The sequence below is a fragment of the Mesocricetus auratus genome, unplaced genomic scaffold, assembly GCF_017639785.1.
Source record: "Mesocricetus auratus isolate SY011 unplaced genomic scaffold, BCM_Maur_2.0 Super-Scaffold_100676, whole genome shotgun sequence".
Taxonomy (NCBI): Eukaryota; Metazoa; Chordata; class Mammalia; order Rodentia; family Cricetidae; genus Mesocricetus; species Mesocricetus auratus.
This window is the reverse complement of record NW_024429266.1, coordinates 86,013,727-86,032,840: the sequence shown is the minus strand read 5'-3', so window position 1 is coordinate 86,032,840 and position 19,114 is coordinate 86,013,727. Positions and strand designations below refer to the sequence as shown.

At 46.3% G+C, this 19,114-nt stretch overlaps 1 protein-coding gene across 3 annotated transcripts; it reads left to right on the top strand.

Annotated features, from left to right (window-relative positions):
• Positions 1-9,188: 9,188 nt before the first annotated feature.
• Positions 9,189-18,533, top strand: LOC101837612 (cytochrome c oxidase subunit 7A-related protein, mitochondrial). Of its 3 annotated transcripts, none has more exons than XR_005873828.1 (4): positions 9,189-9,346; positions 16,494-16,625; positions 17,469-17,564; positions 17,710-17,861. XR_005873828.1 is itself a non-coding variant. In XM_040737698.1 (4 exons), the coding sequence occupies exons 1-3, from the start codon at positions 9,275-9,277 to the stop codon at positions 17,540-17,542; spliced, it is 261 nt and encodes an 86-aa protein (XP_040593632.1). In that variant the 5' UTR covers positions 9,189-9,274; the 3' UTR covers positions 17,543-17,564; positions 17,710-17,861. The 3 variants fall into 3 exon arrangements, 2 of the variants coding, with proteins under 2 accessions (XP_040593632.1, XP_040593631.1); XM_040737698.1 differs by having other exon boundaries at positions 17,486-17,564; XM_040737697.1 differs by lacking the exon at positions 17,469-17,564 and having other exon boundaries at positions 17,710-18,533.
• Positions 18,534-19,114: the final 581 nt, after the last annotated feature.

The following is a 19,114-nucleotide window of genomic DNA, read 5'->3' as shown; positions in this document are numbered from 1 at the left end:
TCCTACTGAGTTGCTCACCCTGCAGCTTGCAGGATAAATGGTACTTTTACAGCCCACCGGAAATTAATGCTACTTGACTGACTGACAGGGTCTCGACTCTCTTGGAAAAGTGAGGCCACAGACTCCTGGAGTGCCTGCAGCTGGGGACAATCCTGGCCAGCCCCCGGTCCTGAAGAAAGGTGCGCTGGCCTTGTTTACATTTCTAAGGTTCTAACCGGGGAAAATGTTGGCTGGACAGGCTTTCATATGACAAAGCAAATTAATTCTGTTGAAGCCTCCTGGGGAAGGTAGGATGTCCAAGGCCTTCCTAGGTCTTCTCGCAGCCCAGTCCCAAACTTGCTTAGGAGGTTTCCCTGATACCTATTTGTGTCAGAGGGGGTCAGGAAGTACCACCTGTGGATGAAGCCCTATGTAAATGCAGCCTGGCCAACAAACAGAAAAGCAGTAATGTTGCACTCCAGTGTTTGGAAAGAAGCCTTGGCAATTAGAGCAGGCAGAGGAGAAATTATAATGGAACCAAGTTATTAGGTCTGCACCATGGAACATTTTTTTAAATAAACAAGCTTATTTTCCTGGGAGAAAATTTTAATATTCCCTCCCTCCCTCCCTCCCTCCCTCCCCTCTCTCTGCACCTGATACCTCTCTGCTCTAACTACAAGTAGATGCCAGAAACAGGGGGACATTGCTGGGATGTGTCACAGAGTAATCGGCTTCAGGCAGCGTCAGACAGGAAGGACAGTGCTGAGAAGCGAGAAAAAACAAAACAATCGGAGAGAAAAAAAATGAAAGGAGACCCACCCAGACAGTAAACAGCAGAGCTTTACACCACCCCCCCTTCTGGGTTGGAGGGAGGCTGGAGCAGCTGGGCTTGTCACGAGAAGGATGGGAGCTGCTGGACCAGGAAACCTGGGACACTAATTGCGGTCAATTCACCACGATGAAGCTAAGAGCCACCATTTGTGGGTGCCTGCAAAATGGCAATGTTGAGGTAGATCAGAGAAGTAATAGGATTTGGAAAAAGAAAATAAAACCCTCCTCCTGCCGTCTGCCCGGTCATTACGACTGGTAATGTTCGCTGAGTGCTCACCGTGCCAAGGTGCACACACAACCCTCACAAAGACCTTCCATCCTATGCCACAAAGAACCCAAGGCTCAGTGAAGTGAAGAGTCCTATGGCAGGGACACCCACCGCCCTTTAAACCCCGAGAGTTAGCATCGCACGGGTTAACAGGGTCTGGGGCGGGCGGAAGAGAGAATAAAGCGATTTTTTATGACTTGGCGTCAGTCGTTACAGATCTCCGCATGACACACAATGTTCAAATTCAGTTGTTAACCTGTATTACTCATATTGCTAAATCATTTATTTTGACTGGATGAATGGAATAGGTTAGATTGACAACGTAACCTACTCTTTAAATATGTGGAGATTTCTGTGATACTCTCAATTTTTTTCTTTTTCTTTTTCTTTTTTTTAGTGCTTATGTTTCCTTACTGGGGGCAGGAAGGAAGGTGGGGGTGTTAGCAGGAAAACATAGGAAGAACTCTTCATTAAAACAAAGAAGCACAGGAAGAAAACACGTCTGGAAATGATTGCTAAGTCAACAAAACATGAGTGCACACAGCAATCTCTTGTACTCGGGCCACTCACTCGGTTGTTCTTAATGATTCGAGAACAGAACTGCCTGGGCAGATTTACAGGCTCCGGTCCTGACATCTGTGCTGAAATGACTGTGTGTTTCGAGGAAGCGCTTGCTTCTGCTCAGGGGAGAAGCACAAACACCTTGGGGTGGCTTGCGCCTCTCCTGTGATTTAAAAGGAAACAGCTGAGGCTGTTCTGCATACAGCTGTGAGCTCATAGGACACAGGAGGAAAGGGCGGGAGGACGGGATGGGGCTGAAAGACAGGTGATGGTCACCCAGTGAAAGGATTATCGCCACGTCTTCGTTCAGCTCTCCAGTAATTAGAAAGCTCTGGCCGGTGTCTTGGGCTGGATGGTGTGGGCTTGTTTTAGAATCAGTTTAGTAGATTTTTCTCCTGGGGAAAAGTATTGGTAAGGAGTCAGGGTCTGGGTGTGGCTGTGGGGTGGGGGCAGTAGGACACTCCAGCCCCAGGGCCAGCATCCCATATCTGAACCTTCCAAATTTCTCAGCTGTGCTGCTGTGAATGTCCTACGTTCTCCAGTTGCCTAAAGGGAAGATTTGCACATCTCTCTGCAGATCTGTAACTTCCCCTCAGGCTGTTTTCCATAGACTTTCTTTACCAGATGCGGGGCCCATTTGATTCACTGAAGGTCCATCCTCTATCCACAGTTTTGGAAGCACTTGGCTTCCAAATGCAGGATGCTGCATGCGCTGAACAGACTGAGCCTTCTGTACCTACTAATTAATACTCAGCTAATCTGGGATTCACCTGGGAGGATGCGCCGGGAAGGGAGATGCTCAAGGTGACTGAGCTGCCACTCAAATCCAAATTGGCCAGGGACAGCCTATCCGCCTGCCACCTTCTTTAAGTGTTATTTTAGGACTGTCACTTTGGGTTCCTATGCAGCAGAAAACTAAAAGGAAGTTGCCATGATTGGAGATCCAGCTCATTGGCAGAACACCCCAAACTCCAAACAACAACAACAAAATGCCGACTTTCTACTCTAAGCCGGAAGGGAGGCAGCAAAAGGATGGATTTAGCATCTGAAATGACCTGGTGAGATGGTTCAGTGGGTAACGGCTCTTGTCACCATCCCTGACAACCCAAGTTGGAGCCCCGGGACCAACATGGTAGGAGGAGAGAACTAAGTCCCACACTTTGTCCTCTGACACATGCCCCTTGGCACCTCCTCAAACAAGTACACGCTAAAACACCTTTAAAAGTAAAACTTATCACTCCGGCATGGCAGTGAACAACGCCTTTAATCCCAGCCCTCGGGAGACAGAGGCGGGCAGACCTCTGAGTTCGAGGCCAGCCTGCTGTGTAGAGTGAGTTCCAGGACAGCCAGGGCTACACAGAGAAGCCCTGTCTTGAAAAACAAACAGCCGGGCGTTGGTGGCGCACGCCTTTAATCCCAGCACTTGGGAGGCAGAGGCAGGCGGATCTCTGTGAGTTCGAGGCCAGCCTGGTCTACAAGAGCTAGTTCCAGGACAGCCTCCAAAGCCACAGAGAAACCCTGTCTCAAAAAACCAAAAAAAAAAAAACAAAAACAAAAACAAACAAAACAAACAAACAAAACCAAATAATAAAGGAATAGAATTTTAAAAAGTATCTGACCTAGGTATTAGGTAGCATAAGCACTGAGATGGAGTAGGAAGGTTTCCAGTTTGAGGTGGTGACACAATGAGTACCTATGCAGCAGACAAATCAGAGGGAAAACCTGATTTTTAAATGAATGCCAATGCCAGAAGTTGGCTGTTGTTTTCATGAGACAGCAGGTGAGTTCTCCCAAGAATGGCCTTGAAAGAAAATGACCTGTTGCTGGTGGTAGCACACACCTTTAGTCCCAGCACTCGGGAGGCAGAGGCAGGTGGATCTCCGTGAGTTCGAAGCCAGCCTGGTCTACAGAGCGCCAGACAGGCTCCAAAACAATACTGAGAAACCCTGTCTTGAAAAACAAAAAATAATAAATAAATAAATAAAAAAGCCTGTCAATTGTCCAAATGAGATTATTTATTATTTGATGATGCCAGGGGTGAAACCCAGGGCCTCCTGCGTGCCAAGCATGCACCTCAGCCACTGAATTTCAGCTCAAGCTCAGGTAGTTTTCTTTATGTGTTTGTTTTTGTTTTGTTGTTGGCTTTGACACAGGGTGTCTGTGGTTGAGGCTGGTCTCAAACTCGATATGTGGCTAAGGCTGGTCTTGAACTCCTGGTCCTCCTGTGTCTACTTCCTAAGCGCTGAGAGTACAGGTATCTGCCACTTGGCCTGGTTTCAAGTGCACGGTTCTTCATTTCCTTTCCTCTCAATCACCAATACCTGTGGCTGTGGGCATACTCCGTAAGTAACCGCTCAGGTTGTCCATTCTACTGTGATGTGTGGAGGTAGTGTTCGTTCATTTCTTCGTTCTTGTTTGGTGATCCCCTCGTTCATTCACTCACTCACCCATTCACCCATTCATTCTAATAGTCTATAAAAAGCAGTGCTATATTATATTAGCTCCAGAGGAGAGAATTACCCTCGAGCCACTCTCTGTGTGGCTTTAACATTTGGAAACTGTCACTCAATAGTTCCTCACATCAACTCAGGGTGATTAAAGAATACCTTAAATTAAATTAATTATTAATTTGGGTATACATACAGCAGAAACATTTTCTAAATTCTGACTTTTATGTCTTTTGGAGATTTTTTTTTTTAGAGACAGAATCTCACCATGTAGCTCTGGCTGGCCTCGAATTCGTTATGTAGATCAAGCTAGCCTGAAACCACAGTGATGCAACCGCCTGTGTTTCCTGACACTGCCATCAAAAGTGTATGTCACCACAGCATGTCATCTCTTGGGGAATCCGTGTAATTGTATGTGTGTACGTGGACTTATGAAGGTAATGTGTACACACTGTAAAATATCTGAGTCCTGCAGACCATGTGTAAAACAGAGAGCAAGGATGCCCAGGGACTAGGAGTGCCCCTCTGCCCCTCTGTCGTCCCCAGGCCAGGTCAGGCCACTATTTATTTCCCTTCTCGTTTCTAGACAGAACATTATCCGTGCTGTATTTTTATAGATGATTTTAATGTAAAGTAGCACGAATCTCGTTTCGGAGCTCAAGTTTTTCTTCTGTGCATAATTAAGTGTATTTAAAATGATTTAAAATAAATTATGAGTCATACCTCAGCCTTTCTTTACCAGTGGAATGAAATGTGATGTGTCAAACTTGAGTTAAATCCATAATCCTCCTGGATGTGCTTTTTGACTTGCTTGTAAGGAAGGCAGGCGGGCGAGCAGGCAAACCGGAGGCAGCTTCTGCGCCATATTGACAGTCAACAACGAGAAGAAGGTCAGGGTAGGGAGCTGATGCCAGTATGTTCATCCCAAACTGCAATAAAGCTGTTCTAGCCACTGCAGTCCCAGCTGTCACCTCCCTGCCCTTTGCGTTAGAAATGTGCCATTCAGACCCTCTGCTCCCCTGTAAGAATATGCCAGGTTTCCACAAAGGGCTGTTTTTAAATATCACTATAACACTAGATTTTAGGTTTTGAGGATGAAAATCCCCACACCAGTTAAGGGGATTTATTTGACAAAAAGAAAAAAAAAAAGGAGTAAGAGATGACAACCGAGCCAGGTGGTGGTGATGCAAGCCTTTAATTCCAGCACTTGGGAGGCAGAGGCAGGTGGATCTCTGTGAGTTCGAGGCCAGCCTGGTTACAAAGCTACACAGAGAAACCCTGTCTCCAGAAAAATCCAAAAGAAAAAAAAAGAAAGAAAAAGAAAATTACCAAATAGTTGCATCGAGTGTCACCATAAATATCAGAAAGTGAGTTTAGCTCTCAGGATGGTTTTCCAATGCTTTGCTGGAAATGGCTTTCTTGAGGCTGATTGACAGATCAAATATTGGAAAAAATAGCTACCTCTCCCAGGGATGGCAGATGTAAGTCACAGCTACAAGAGTATCATGTCACTGTGACATCACATCTGGCCCTACCTCATTTTCCCATTAGGGACACAAACTCAAAATGGCTACAACCCATCTGCACACATGTCCATTCACAGGATAGGAAGGGCCATTCAGTCCACATGTTTGACCACAAAATAAGCAATAAAGCCAGGAAGGGTGGGGCTTTGGGACTCCACCCAGGATGTCACTTCATGGTCAATATCCCCAGACAAATGCTTACCAAAAGCAAAACAAAAACAAAAAACCCTTGTATTTCTACTTCTAACAGGTGACACCAAAGCAAGTAATACAGGAATCCTTTGAAACAGAAGTGTAAGGAAACCAAAAGAGGGGTCACAGTCACCTCACCTGTTATGAGACTCCCATGTTTCAGCTCCGCCTTACCTACTACCAAGTGTCAAAAAAAAAAAAAAAGCCAATCTTAGGAAAATCAGAGAATTAGAATTTAAGAATTATTTCACAAGATCATTCCTGTCTATGTTGAGCATAACTCAATTTAAGATGTATATTGGCTACCCATCCATGGCCTAAATGCTTTCACAGAGCAGCCTGCCAGAGGCCATTAGCACACAGCCCTCACAAATGGAGACACAGGGCTTCTTTCTAAGTCAACAGCCATCCTTCCAACCGGTGTCTGCATTCACTCAGCAGTTGGCAGCTGCTTTACTGTCTGGGTCCTGGTCACTACCCCTCAGACTAAGATCTGGAGAAAGGACCTCAAGGCATCATGTTAAAAAAAAAATGAAGATGTCTGATGTTGGGTGGGATGTGCAAACTCAAATGAGGAAAGAGTGCTTTATTACTGTCGGCATGTGCTGCATTTTATTTGGGAAATGAGGGAAAAAAAATCTTTCCATGATCAGCCACTCCATGTGACATCCCAGCCCACACTCTGCTACTGACATTTTATCTCCCACTGAACAGCCCGGCTGTTGTAACATTTTCAGGATTCTTAAATTGTGTCTTGCAGGATCTAAAATCAGAAGGCAGGGACTTCAAGAAAAAACCAGTGTTGACAGGCACCTTTATATTTCGAGAAGCTGCCACACCTTAGTGTTGCTGGAGGTTAGGAAATATTCCTACTTCTTCCAAAATATGTCCAGAAGATAGGAGGGGATAAAGGATGTCCTGAACCATTCAGTTTTTTTTCCATATAAATCTAGGGAAAAAACCCTTTCCTTCCACCCAGTATCGCTAACAAGATTAGCATTTTTCCTTAGGATAAAGAATTCCAGCATTTGTTTAATTTGAGAGGAATTGGAGCAGTGGTTTGCAACCTGTGGGTCATGACCCCTCGGGTCCCATGTCAGACATTTACATTACAATTCATAGCAGTAGCAAAATTACATTCATGAAATAGCAACAAAAGAATCTTATGGTTGGGGGGTCACCACAACATGAGGAACTGTACTAAAGGGTCACAGCATTAGGAAGGTTGAGAACCAGTGAATTCGAGTAACCAAGATGTGACCATGTTAATTAAATAACCATGGTAATTAAGCTTCTTATCTGTAGCCAGGTACTGTGGAAAAGAGAAAGAACCAACAGGGTAGGTCATGAGCTTAGCATAAATTGTATAATTTACTGAGTGGTTGAGTCTCAGACCACCATGAGTGAGGAAAGCAGGGTAATGATGGCTATTCCTCCATCGAGGAGGCAAATGAGGTTCCAAAGAAGAGTCACGACTGGCCTCAAATCATCCAGCTGTGGGGAAACTGACATTCAAACTGAAATTGCATTTTTTAAAAACATTATACCATGGCAGTAACTTGATTGGCTTATCATTAGAAGCTGCCGGAATCTTTGCTATCCATGGTATTAGAGGTGCGGAATACAAAGACAGGATTATATCCAGTGTCTATCCTGGCTCTAGAGCGCTCAGCCCGATCTTTTTCTTCGTAGAATGGATTTATGTATTTATCTGTAATACAGCGATCAAGGTACAGGATCTTGAGCCTGATGACTAACGCTGCCTCTCATCGCTGACCTCAGCAAGTTGCTTCTTTTTTTTTTCCTCCCGAGCCTTATTTTCCTTTGCCATAAAAATAGAGATGGTCACAGTACCCGCTTCACAGGGCTGTTGTGGAGATTCAACACATCTATGGAAAATTCTTTGTCAAGCTAAGCACAATGTATCCATTAGCCAACTTACATTTAATATGTAGTATACATAAGCCTATAATGTGCGTGCAAAACTTCTGGTTAGATGATAGAACTAAAAGCTTGCTCCGTCCCTGGAGAGTAAGAAATCAGTACACTCCCTTTATGAAGTTTTGACACACAGTGAAACTTGAAACCACTCTGAAAGGTCCAGGCTTTACGCTGGCCTGCCCTGTTACCTGGCAGGATGCACTCAGGCAACACTCTGGCCAGCCCAGAGTTCTGTGAGAACCACGCAGGTGCAAAGGACCCCCTTAAAGGACTGACCCCTGCCCGCTTATGTTCTTTTACTCCTCTCCTACTCTCGTCATCTCATCCTCTCTTACTCTCGTCTTTCTATCTCATCCTCTCTCATCTTCTCTCTCTGTCATGTCTGTCTCCCCCTTTCAGTCTCGCTATAATAATCTATGATTAATATACTCTCCATGGATTGTGCTCCATCTACCATGCCGGTCCTTATTCCATATTTAACAACACACTCCACATTGCACCGAGTTCCACTATAGCCGGAAAGCTGTTAACTGCACATCTTTCAAGCAGGCGGTAGAGATTTCACCAGCGTTTCCAGTCACCTCCCTGCAGGTGCTTATCCCAAAGGACAGAGGCCAGGAACGAGATGCGCAGCCAATGCCCATAAATGCAGATGACGGTATTCTCGCTCTCAGAAGGTGCAAAATGTACACATAGGTGCTTTAAGTTTAGGTTAAGTGTACGCCCTCCACACAAAGCTTGTAAGTTCCTCCTCTCCCCTCTCTCTTTCTCACCCTCGCTTTCTCCCTCCCTTTCCCTCTCTCCCCTTTCCTGTCACTTTCTTGGCATTGAGGCAGTTCTTACAGCAACTGAGGTGGAATTCCTAACAGCCCTCGGTACTAAAGTCCTTTCAACAGATACAAACTAACCCTCGACTGGACCCGGGATCCTGCCCTCGCCCCATGCTAGGCCCCGCCCCAGAGCCAGGCCCCGCCCCAGGCCCTGTTCCAGCATCAGAACCCGCCCCAATGCCAGGTCCCGCCCCAGAACCCGCCCCAATGCCAGGCCCCGCCCCAGGCCCTGTTCCAGCATCAGAACCCGCCCCAATGCCAGGCCCCGCCCCAGAACCCGCCCCAATGCCATGTCCCGCTCCAATGCCAGGCCCTGCCCCAATGCCAGGCTCCGCCCTGTCCGACTGTGGCGCTCTCAGCTGCCGGCTTGGGCCACAGGACGCTTGCGCATTTATCAAGACGTCTCGGCACTGCCCGCCTCTAAATGAGCGGCAGAGAGATGCCTGCCTTTTTCGGAAAGTCTCAACACGGCCTCTTCCCGTGTTCTTTTAGATCTTGTTTTCGTCTCACTGCCTTGAGAACGCTTTTTGTTTCCTTGACATTGCTTAAGAGAGCACGTCTTCAGTTAGGCGCTCTCTGGACAGTCCGCATCCTGGCTCGGGGTCCTGCGCCGAGCTTTGGGCGGGCCAAACGGGAAGCAGGGTCCTTCTCTCGGGCGGTCGCACAGGCTGCGGCTGTGGGAAGCCGGGCTCAGGCACCATGTACTACAAGTTCAGCGGCTTCACGCAGAAGCTGGCTGGAGCCTGGGCCTCGGAAGCCTATAGTCCGCAGGTACGAGTTGTGCCGCGCCGCGTCTGGCGGGAGAACGGCGGCCCGAGGCAGGCGGTCGCCGGGTCCGAGCCGGGAGAGGCCGCGGCCGGCCGGTCGGTTCGGTTTGCCGGTGTCTCCCGGTGCCTGACACGCTGCCTGGTGGCGGCGTCCGAGACTCCTCTGTGTGTGTGTGGTGCACCCTGGGCCAGGTTTTCGTGGCACGCAGGTTCGGCCTGCTACCCTAAAGCGGGTCAAGGTGACCCCTGGGGTGGCCGCCTCCCGGTGGACATCTGTGGTGCAGAGGATGTGACTTGCGTTCGGGTTCCCGCTGCCCCTTGTTGAGGTGGCCTGTGTGACTTCCCCTTGCTACCCCTGTCACGGCCCAGAAGGGCGGAACTGAGACGCTTGCCTGCGAGGCGGATTTCTTCGAATGCAAGGGACGTCATGGGACGTGACACGCCGCGAGGTGTATCTGCCCTTTCGTTAATTATAAAGTAGCAGACGCTGACTGCTGGGCGAACGGACATTCAGGTTCTACTTAGAGACCACCGATGGTGATTCCGTGTCCAGCCTCCGTGTTGTGAAAATGTGGCTCCTTAGAGCTCCATTCATGTTGGGTTGGTAATGAGTTTAGCAGCCCTAATTTTGTGACCCTTGGCCGTTAACTTTTTGTTGTGAGCCCGTTTTGATTCGGTAGCATTAATTTGGGTTAAATGCGGTGTGTGTCAAGAGAGCAGCGGATTTTTTGTTTGGGCAGATGGTGCTGGATAAATGTTACATATTCTCCAAAAGCTGCAGTTGAGTCAGTGCTCAGAGTAGTGTGAGAAAGCTTGGTGGAACACGTAGCTGGAAAACCTTGACTAGAATAGTAAGTGACCCGTATGGACTGTCAAACATACTCCGTGTGTTGTTATTGCCTCTTTTCTCCCGCTGTGGAACACTGCATCTTGGTTAAGATGAGAGTGTTAAAGTATGATCAATCCAAGATCAGGTGTGCTTTCAGGATAAAGGAGGTCCAGAAGGACTGAATTTGCTTTTAGGGGAGGACAAGGAAGAAAAGTCTTGAGATTTTAGGTATTCAGCTTTAATAACATGTTGTAGCGGCTGAGTTTATGAATACGGTGTTTAATAGACCCGGCTGTTTTCAGTCCGTGGTTGGTAGTAGGCTCCTTGCTGACGGAGAGATCATTCAGGAAGCACATAAGGAAGAAAGAGACTGTCGTTCTGTTACAGAAATGTGAACGAAATGAGGAAAATGTGTCCAAAGAACAGTCCAGGGCTAGAAAGGGAGCTAGTGTGATGTCACTGAAGCCTCGTGTAATGAGCTGTAACAAAGTGTTGCCACTATGCTGACTGCTTTCTTGTACAGAGATGTCGACTAGTGCTGCTTTCATTGTGTCTTTTTTTGTTAGCTGTTTTTTGTTTTGTTTTTCGAGACAGGGTTTCTCTTGTGTAGTTTTGGAGTCTGTCCTGGAACTCACAGAGACCCGCCTGTCTCTGCCTTCTGAGTGCTGGGATTAAAGGGGTGCACCACCACCTTCCAGCTCATTGTATCTTCTATAGTGAATTTTCAGTGCATAGACATATGCTTTGGCGTGCATATGCCATTTAACCCACTCCTTTATTAGTATGTAGGTCACTAATTATATCACCCTTAGGGAGGTCTCACACACTCTGTCCCTATTGGAAATCCCTGTCTTCCCATTTTGACGTTTATCGGTATAAATAGTTTTGCTATTTTAAAAAAATAATTTATTTTTATTTTGTGTGCGTTGGTGTTTTGCCTACATGTATGTCTCTGTGAGGGTGTTGGATTATGGCATTACAGATAGTTGTCAGCTGCCCATGTGAGTGCTGGGAATTGAACCCAGGTCCTTTGGATACTTTGCAAAAGAATCTACTGCTGGGCTTACTCCAGATCCCTATCCTGAGAACTGTTTTATCTGTCAGTAGGATCCATTCTTTTGGAAGAGGTCGTAGGTATTTTGCAAAAGACATGCACTTTGCAAAGGCATGTAGTCATGCCTTAAGCTCTGTTGTGGTAATTGTCAGAGGAAACTTTTCCAAAGTTGTTCTGTGCTTAAACATGTCAAAATAAACTGCTGGGGGGGAAGCCGTGTCAGACTCTAGAAGTTTGAGCCAACACCAGCTAAGTTGTGTTGAACTGATTTTCTTCTTGCCTCACTTGGATCACTGTAGTATTTGCAGGAACCCCTCCAGGATCCCTCCCACAACTTAGTGCTCTGATTCTGATAATTAGTAGTATTTTGTCTTGTTTCTTGGACACAGTGAGTTCACTGTAAGATGAAAATGTTGAGCCATTCAGTGTTACTTCAAGTGAATAAGTAACATGCATTAAACAGCCAAATATGGAAATGCCACTTCTGTAACAATAACACAGAGATTTGCAAGTCATTTTGATGGCGACTAATGGTTGGGGAAGTATTTTTATAGAGACTGATGAAAAAGCACCGTTTTTCCTTTTTGTGATATATCCCACAAATAAACTGAGGCACATGAAAAGGTACTTGACATTACTAGTCAACTGCAGTGAAGTACCACCTCATGCCTGCCAGAATGCCCATAGTCAAAAAGACAGACAACAGCTTGTAGAAGTGAAGATATAGGGAAACCATATGTCCACTGCATTGCTGGAGAGAATTTAAAATGCTGCAACCACTTTGGAATGCAAGTTGATGGTGTCTTAGTTAGGGTGTTCACTGTTGTGATAAAGACTACGAGCAAAAGCAACTTGGGGAGGAGAGGGTTCATTTTGTGTTAAACCTCTCCGTCACACTCCATCACTGAGTAAAGTCAGAGCCATAGTGGTTCTCAATCTTCCTAATGCTTTCACCTTTTGATACAGTTCCTCACATTGTGACCCCAACTATAAAATTATCCTCATTGCTACTTTAACTGTAATTTTGCTACTGTTACCAGACATAATGCAACTGTGTTTTCTGATGCTCTTAGGCGATCCCTGTGAAAGGGTCATTTGACCTCCAATTGGGTGTGATCCACAGGTTGAGAACCACGGCCACAGAGGACCACTGCTTACTAGCTCACTCCTCTTGACTTGCTGAGTCTGCCTTCTCTTAGCCCTGAGGAACACCAACCCAGGAGTGGCACCACCTACAGGCCAATCTGATGAGGGCATTTTCTTAACTGAGTCCTACTTCCCTGATTCCAACTTGTGTACAGTTGCATAAAATTAGCTAGCAAGGTAGTTTCTTATAAGGGGAAATATAATTTTACTATTTCAGCAGCAATTCTAGTTATGATACTAGAATGATTGTCTAGTGTGGGGGAGTAAGGGGAGAAAGGAGGGTTGTTGAGTAAGTTTGGCTGTGGAGGTGAATCATGAAGAGCCTATGATAAGAATAACTACATTTTGTAAGAAATTAATAGGAGATTGGTGCAGACATTTGGGGTAGAATATGGCCTTACTGATGAGTGGTGTCCTGGAGATGAGAAAGGAGTATCCGAGGAGCCATGGGAATGTGAGGGTGGTGGTGCTTTCCTTAGAGACGGGGAGCTTCCGGGTGGGTTGATGTGAATTTGAGGCATTTTGGGTGTGAGGTGGCAGAGGGACATGGTGACAAAATGATCTGAGCCACTGAAGATTTAGCCTAGTTTCCAGCCATACATCACGGGTGAACAACTGATAGTTTGTAGCATATAAAGACTGTCTTTTTATATACCTTATGTGTATGAGTGTTTTACCTACATGGATATATGTACATCACATGCATGTCTAGTGCCCACAGAGATCAGGAAAAGGCATTGGATCCTCTGGAACTGGAGTTAAGGATGGTTGTGAGCCACTATACTGGCTCACAAGAACAAGTGTCCTTACCATCTGAGCCTTCCCTCCAGCCCCCATTAAAGACATTTTTTTAAAATGGGGATAATTTTCTACCTCCTCCCTCCTCAGTCCTAAAAGGTAGAAGAAAATGCTGAGCCAATCAGCTTTAGAAGGGGAATCAGGTTTACTTTGTCTTTTTAAACCTTTCAACTGGAGGCGGGAGAGGTGGCTCTCCACTAAGTAGCTCTTACTGCTGTTTCAGGGGACCAAAGTGTGGTTGTCAGTACCCAGGTTCATGCGTTGGCTGACAACTACCTGTAACTCCTAACTTCAAGGGATGTGATGCTGTCTCTGGCTTCTCGAGCATCTGCATTCTTGTGTACACAGATGTGCTGTCCCCTTCTACCCATCCACACATACAGTATGCACAACCTGTTTTGTTTGTTTTAATTTGAGCTGGACAGGCAGTACCATCAAACCCACTACTGCTCACACCGTCCTTAATAAACCAGTGTGCTGGCACAAAACACAATTTCCAACAGACACCGGAGGAGGTGTGGTCAAGCCTTTGCTTAGCATTCTTGTGGCCCTGTCTTCAGTCTCCAAGACGCATTCCTTTCTTGCTTTTTAGCAATTAAACAGGAAGAATGTAAGTGTTGTAGACTGTTTAGAGGTAGGGGTTATGTACAGTCAGTATGAAAAGTAAAGCCTGGTTTCTCTTCGTTTAATGGATCTTTCAGGAGTTTCCCCATTGCTACAGGAGTGGAGACTGTCCTGGAGAGTGCCAGTTAGACGTGGGTTATGAGTCTACTTTGTGGTGAAGCTGTAGCCTTCTTTAGTGCGGTTGCGTGTTTGGCAGTTAGTGTGTATGGAAGGTGCTGTCTGTCAGTTACTTTTGTTAGTCCTGGGAATACGACCAGTGATCAGAGCAAGCTAGAGCCCTGCGTTTGCGGGGTGTGTGTTGCACAAGGGGGAGACAGGGAATAAAGGAGGATGTAGCATGTTTGATGGGGGCCAAGTGCTGTGGAGAAGAACAAGGCATGGCAGTGGGCTAGCTTGTTTGCAGGATGGGAGGAGGACATGAGGCTTTTAAAAGGGTGATTGGAGCCGGGTGTGGTGCCATAATCCTATCACTCAGGACACAGAAGTGGTAGGATCAAGAGTTCAGGGCCAGCCTGGGCTACATGTGAGTTAAGGTGAGAAATAAATCTGAAGACCATTCCAGGCAAAGAAATATGCTTCCAGTCAGGGAGGCTTATAGTGGCATGGGTGGTGGGGGGAGGTTAAGGAGAAGGATGGGGCTGAAGAGAAGGGTGCACCGTGCAGAACTCTAAAGCTGCTAATAGAACTTGGGGTTTAGTTCTATAAGATGGGTGCTTGGGGAGCTCGAGTCTCCCAAGTGGCTGCGCCCTCTATTTTAACACACATAGTAGACTGCCAGGAAGCAAGCGTGGGAGCACAGAACAGTGTAGGGTAGTAAAAAGAGCTGCACCTCACTGGGGAGCGTGCACACTTCATAAGAACTGATGGGACAGGACACTGAGGTAAGCGGGAACTTAACAGTCTGTATTCCGAGTTTCTATGGATATGTGAGATTATTTAAAGCTGTTGCAGCAGTTGATAATCTTGGGCGTGTCTGGTATAAAATGATAGTCGTGCCTGGTGAGTGAGAGAGCACATTACCCTAGACAGGGCCTTTCTGTGCCAGACCAACTGTGCTTCAGTACATTTGGTTGGTTGAGTTAGGATTAGAATTTATGCCTGGTTGGTTCAGGCAACATTAATGTTTTATGTAAATATATTTTTGTAATTCATTCTTACCCTCTCTCCTCTCTCTGCATTGATGTCGTAAATGCCTGATCTCTAGGTCTTGTTGGTTATACATAAATTTCTTTGAGAAGTAAGAAGAGGCTAGACTTGAAACTTATTTCAAACATGACATTTTATTTTTCCTGGTTAGAATTTAAGGGGTAATGTCACTGGCTTGTATCTTAAACTGCAGCTTTAGTGTGCAGGGTTATGGAGACGTACCTGTGTGTGTGGCTTTAGTGTGCAGGGTTATGGAGCCCTGCCTGTGTGTGTGGCTTTAGTGTGCAGGGTTATGGAGACGTGCCTGTGTGTGTGGCTTTAGTGTGCAGGGTTATGGAGCCCTGCCTGTGTGTGTGGCTTTGCAGCTTTGTGCCTTCAGATAGAGCAAGGGTTCCCTCTGGTTCTGGTTTGTGTGTGTTTGCTGTGGTGCTGGGGCTGCACATGTTAAGCAGGCACTTTGATATGAACTGCATCCTCAGCCTCCTGCCCTTAGGCTCTTTAAACAAACCACAGCCTGGAGGTGGTGGTACACACCGTTAATCCCAGCACTCCAAGCATGCCTTTAATCCCAGGGAGGAAGAGGCTGTCCTGCTTTTATATGTAGAGTTCCAGGAGAGCCAAGGCAAAACACTGAAAAACCAAAATAACAAGGCAGCCTTTGGTCCCAGCACTCGGGAAAGTGGCACAAACTTTAGTTCCACCTCTTGGGAGGCAGAGACAGGTGGGTCTGTAAGTTTGAGGCTGGCTTGGTTTACACAGCAAATTCCAGGCCACTCTGTCTCAAAAAACAAACAAAAATTTATTTTTTATTGTTTTAACTGTGTATGTCTCTGTGTGAGTATATGCACCTGTGTTCGGGTGCCTGTAGAAGAGAGAGATGTCTCCCCACATTGGGTGCTAGGAACTGAACTTGTGCCCTCCACAAGAGCAGTGCATGCTGTTAATGGCAGAGCCTTCTCTGCAGCCCCCACAGTTAATTGCATAACTTCAAAAAGGAAGCTGTCTTCAACCAGCACTCCTCTACATAGCCAGTAATCTACTTCTATTGCTAGAGCTCTCTGCTCTGTACTGTTACTAATGAAGTGTGTGTGTCTTGTGTCTGTCTGTCTGTCTGTCTGTCTGTCTGTCTAGCTAGCTCCCAGGAGCATACTCAACCTTATACATGGTGCTGGGGAGTGAGCTCAGGTCTTCTTCATACAAGGACAAGCACTGTATTGACAGCTCTCTCTGCGTTAGTGCATTAGTTCAGATGAGAAGAGGACGTCATGGTCCTTGTAGACACAGTACTTCTTGAAGCTCATGTTGGGCCTTTCCTGTCATTTCCAGCTCACTGTTAGAGTTCTTGGCAGTTTGCTTTGGGAAAGCAGTTAAGGGTGTTTTGTCAGAGGGTTCAGAACCACCCAAAGGCCTCATAATGCAAGTGATAGAGACACTGCTCTTTATATAGTTATATAAGGTTAGTGCTGGTCCACTATCCCAGACAGCCTGCTTCCGGAAATAGCTCAGCTGCCCAGACGTACTCAAGACTTGCTGTTGTCCTTTGCTGTCCTGCAGGGGTTAAAGCCAGTGGTTTCCACAGAAGCACCGCCTATCATATTTGCCACACCGACTAAACTAACCTCCAGTGTGACAGCATATGACTATGCTGGGAAGAACAAAGTTCCAGAGCTGCAGAAATTCTTCCAGGTGAGCGAAGACGGGAGCAGAGAACTGAAATGCTTAGATGTGTGTATGGGTGGGAGCTTCTGAAGCTGGGGTTTACGGCAGTGTTGTTGTCTACCTAGCCTCCTTTAAGTAGAACTCTTGGTTTCAGTTTGCTCCATTAGCTTATAGAAACTATTTAAAGGTAGATACCAGTAATAGAGGGAGAGTAGTTAATGACTTCATCACCATGTAACATGCTCAAATTTTCAGATTCTTCACGTAGTATGGTTCCTCATAGTTACTGTAGGAAAACACAAGAGTGTATGTAATGACTCTGAATCAGCCAGTGCCTACTTATGTATGACACACACACACACACACACTCACTCACACACGCTTGTATGTGTATCTGTATGTCACATATGTACAGAGGACAGAAGAAGCTGTTGAACCCCCAGGACCTGGAGTTAATCTACTTAGTGACCTGACCCTCGAGTGCTGGAGAGTGGTAGTGCCCACTACAGCTGTCACTGCAAGGTTGCTTCTCCCACAAAAGTGTGTTCGGTTCAGGTCCACCCTGGCTATGGAGCACTTTCACATTGCTCAGTGGAAGTCTTTTAAATCTGATGAGTGAGGTTCAAGAGGCTACTGCAGTGTGTACAAAACATGAAATAATAAATGTCCTACAGGACTGGATCATAAGCGAGGGCATTAGCCAGGTGATGGAAGGCAGGAAGGCCTGGCTACAAATGGACCGGAGTGTTACTGACGGCCCGTGTTCTGACTGTGCTCCGAGCCAAATGGAATGCAGACATGCTCAGAGAGCGTTCTTGTGCCTGGGCTTTGTTTAGCTCTGATTGTCTTTGCTCTTTAAAAACTCCCCAGGGCCCTTCTCTTGGCAGAGTAACAACACGGTAAAGGCCGTAGAAGCATGGACTTTGCGTGTACTTCATACTTAAGACCTGGCTCCATTTGAAGGAAGTAAGCAGTGCTTTGCCACCCTGTGGTGCATCGGTGTCCCACCGTATCGCCTTTCTGGAGTAGTTTCCATGGTGGACAGACTTTCTCCCGTCTGTTGTAAAAGCTTCTTTTATAAGCCAGCTCACTGTCAATCCTTGCTTTCCAGAAGGCTGACGGTGTGCCCATCCACCTGAAACGAGGCCTACCCGACCAAATGCTTTACCGGACCACCATGGCGCTGACTGTGGGAGGGACCATCTACTGCCTGATTGCCCTCTACATGGCTTCCCAGCCCAAAAATAAATGAGTTAGCCTGTGGAGGACTGGGTTACTTTGTGGCACAAACCCTTTGAATTTTCACTTTTCTGTTTGTTTTTTTTTTCCACTTGGATGGTCTACTAACATTTTTGCAAACAAAGGAAAAGATGAGAGCACAAGCGCTTTGGTTTGTGAAATGCAGATGGTCTGTCAGGTGTCAGCGCTGGTTTGACAGTTAATACACTGTCGCAGGAAACAACCCTGAGCCTGTTTGTGCCCCTGATTTCCCTGGAGGCTCTGGATACAAGTTGCTCACAGCCTCATTAATGGCAGGCAGTCTGTGCTCAGGGCCTCCGAGATTGGGGCTAAGCAGGGACTGCAGAGTCCTTTCTGGGTTTAGCTGTGACTGTGGAAGGAAGACAGAGCTGAGGGTCAAGCATGTGAAATGAGGAGTTCCAGTTAGCCAGCCACCTGGGACTTTTTCCATCTTGCAGTGAAATGTTAATAGAAATTTTTGCAATCTGCCTCTGTTTTTCGGGCAGTTTGTTTCAAAGGGTAATTTGCCTCACCCAGCTTCTTAGTGAAATGTTATGTATTTGTTCCATCATGGGAAAGAGAACACCTGTCAGGATTGTACTTTAGACAGCTGTACCAGAAATTCTCTTTAGTAATGCTATGACTTTAAATTATGATTTCTTTGACTGTGGAATAAATACATGAATAAAAATTTTAGCTTGAAGTTATTTTATTTATTTAAGATTTATTTATTATGTATACAATGTTCTGCCTGCAGGCCAGAAGAGGGCTCTGGTTCTCATTACAGATGGTTGTGAGCTACCATGTGGCTGCTGGGAATTGAACTCTGGGTCCCTGGAAGAGCAGCCAGTCAGTGCTCTTAACCTCTGAGCCATCTCTCCAGCCTCCTTATTTATTTTTGAGACAGTGTCTCACTTTGTTTCACTGGATGACCTGGAACTCACTATGTAGGCCAGACTGGCCTCAACCTCAGAGATGCTCCTTCCTCTGCCTTAGGAGGGTTGGGATTAAAGGTGTGAGCCATTGTGCCCAGCTTGACACTGAGCATGCACAAAATGCTAGGTTCAGTTCCTAGCTTGGGGTAAGATCCTGTTTAAAAAAGAAAAAGGAAAAACAAAACAAAAACCATCTCTTCCCTCAGCAACCTTAACTGCTTATAAAGCCTTGCAGGGGCGGGGGAGAGGGGGTGCGGTAGGGGTAGGAGCGCCTCACAAGCCCCTCACTTCCATGATGGAAGCCCAATGTGCTCAGTCCCGTGCAGTTCTCATGGAGGGGTG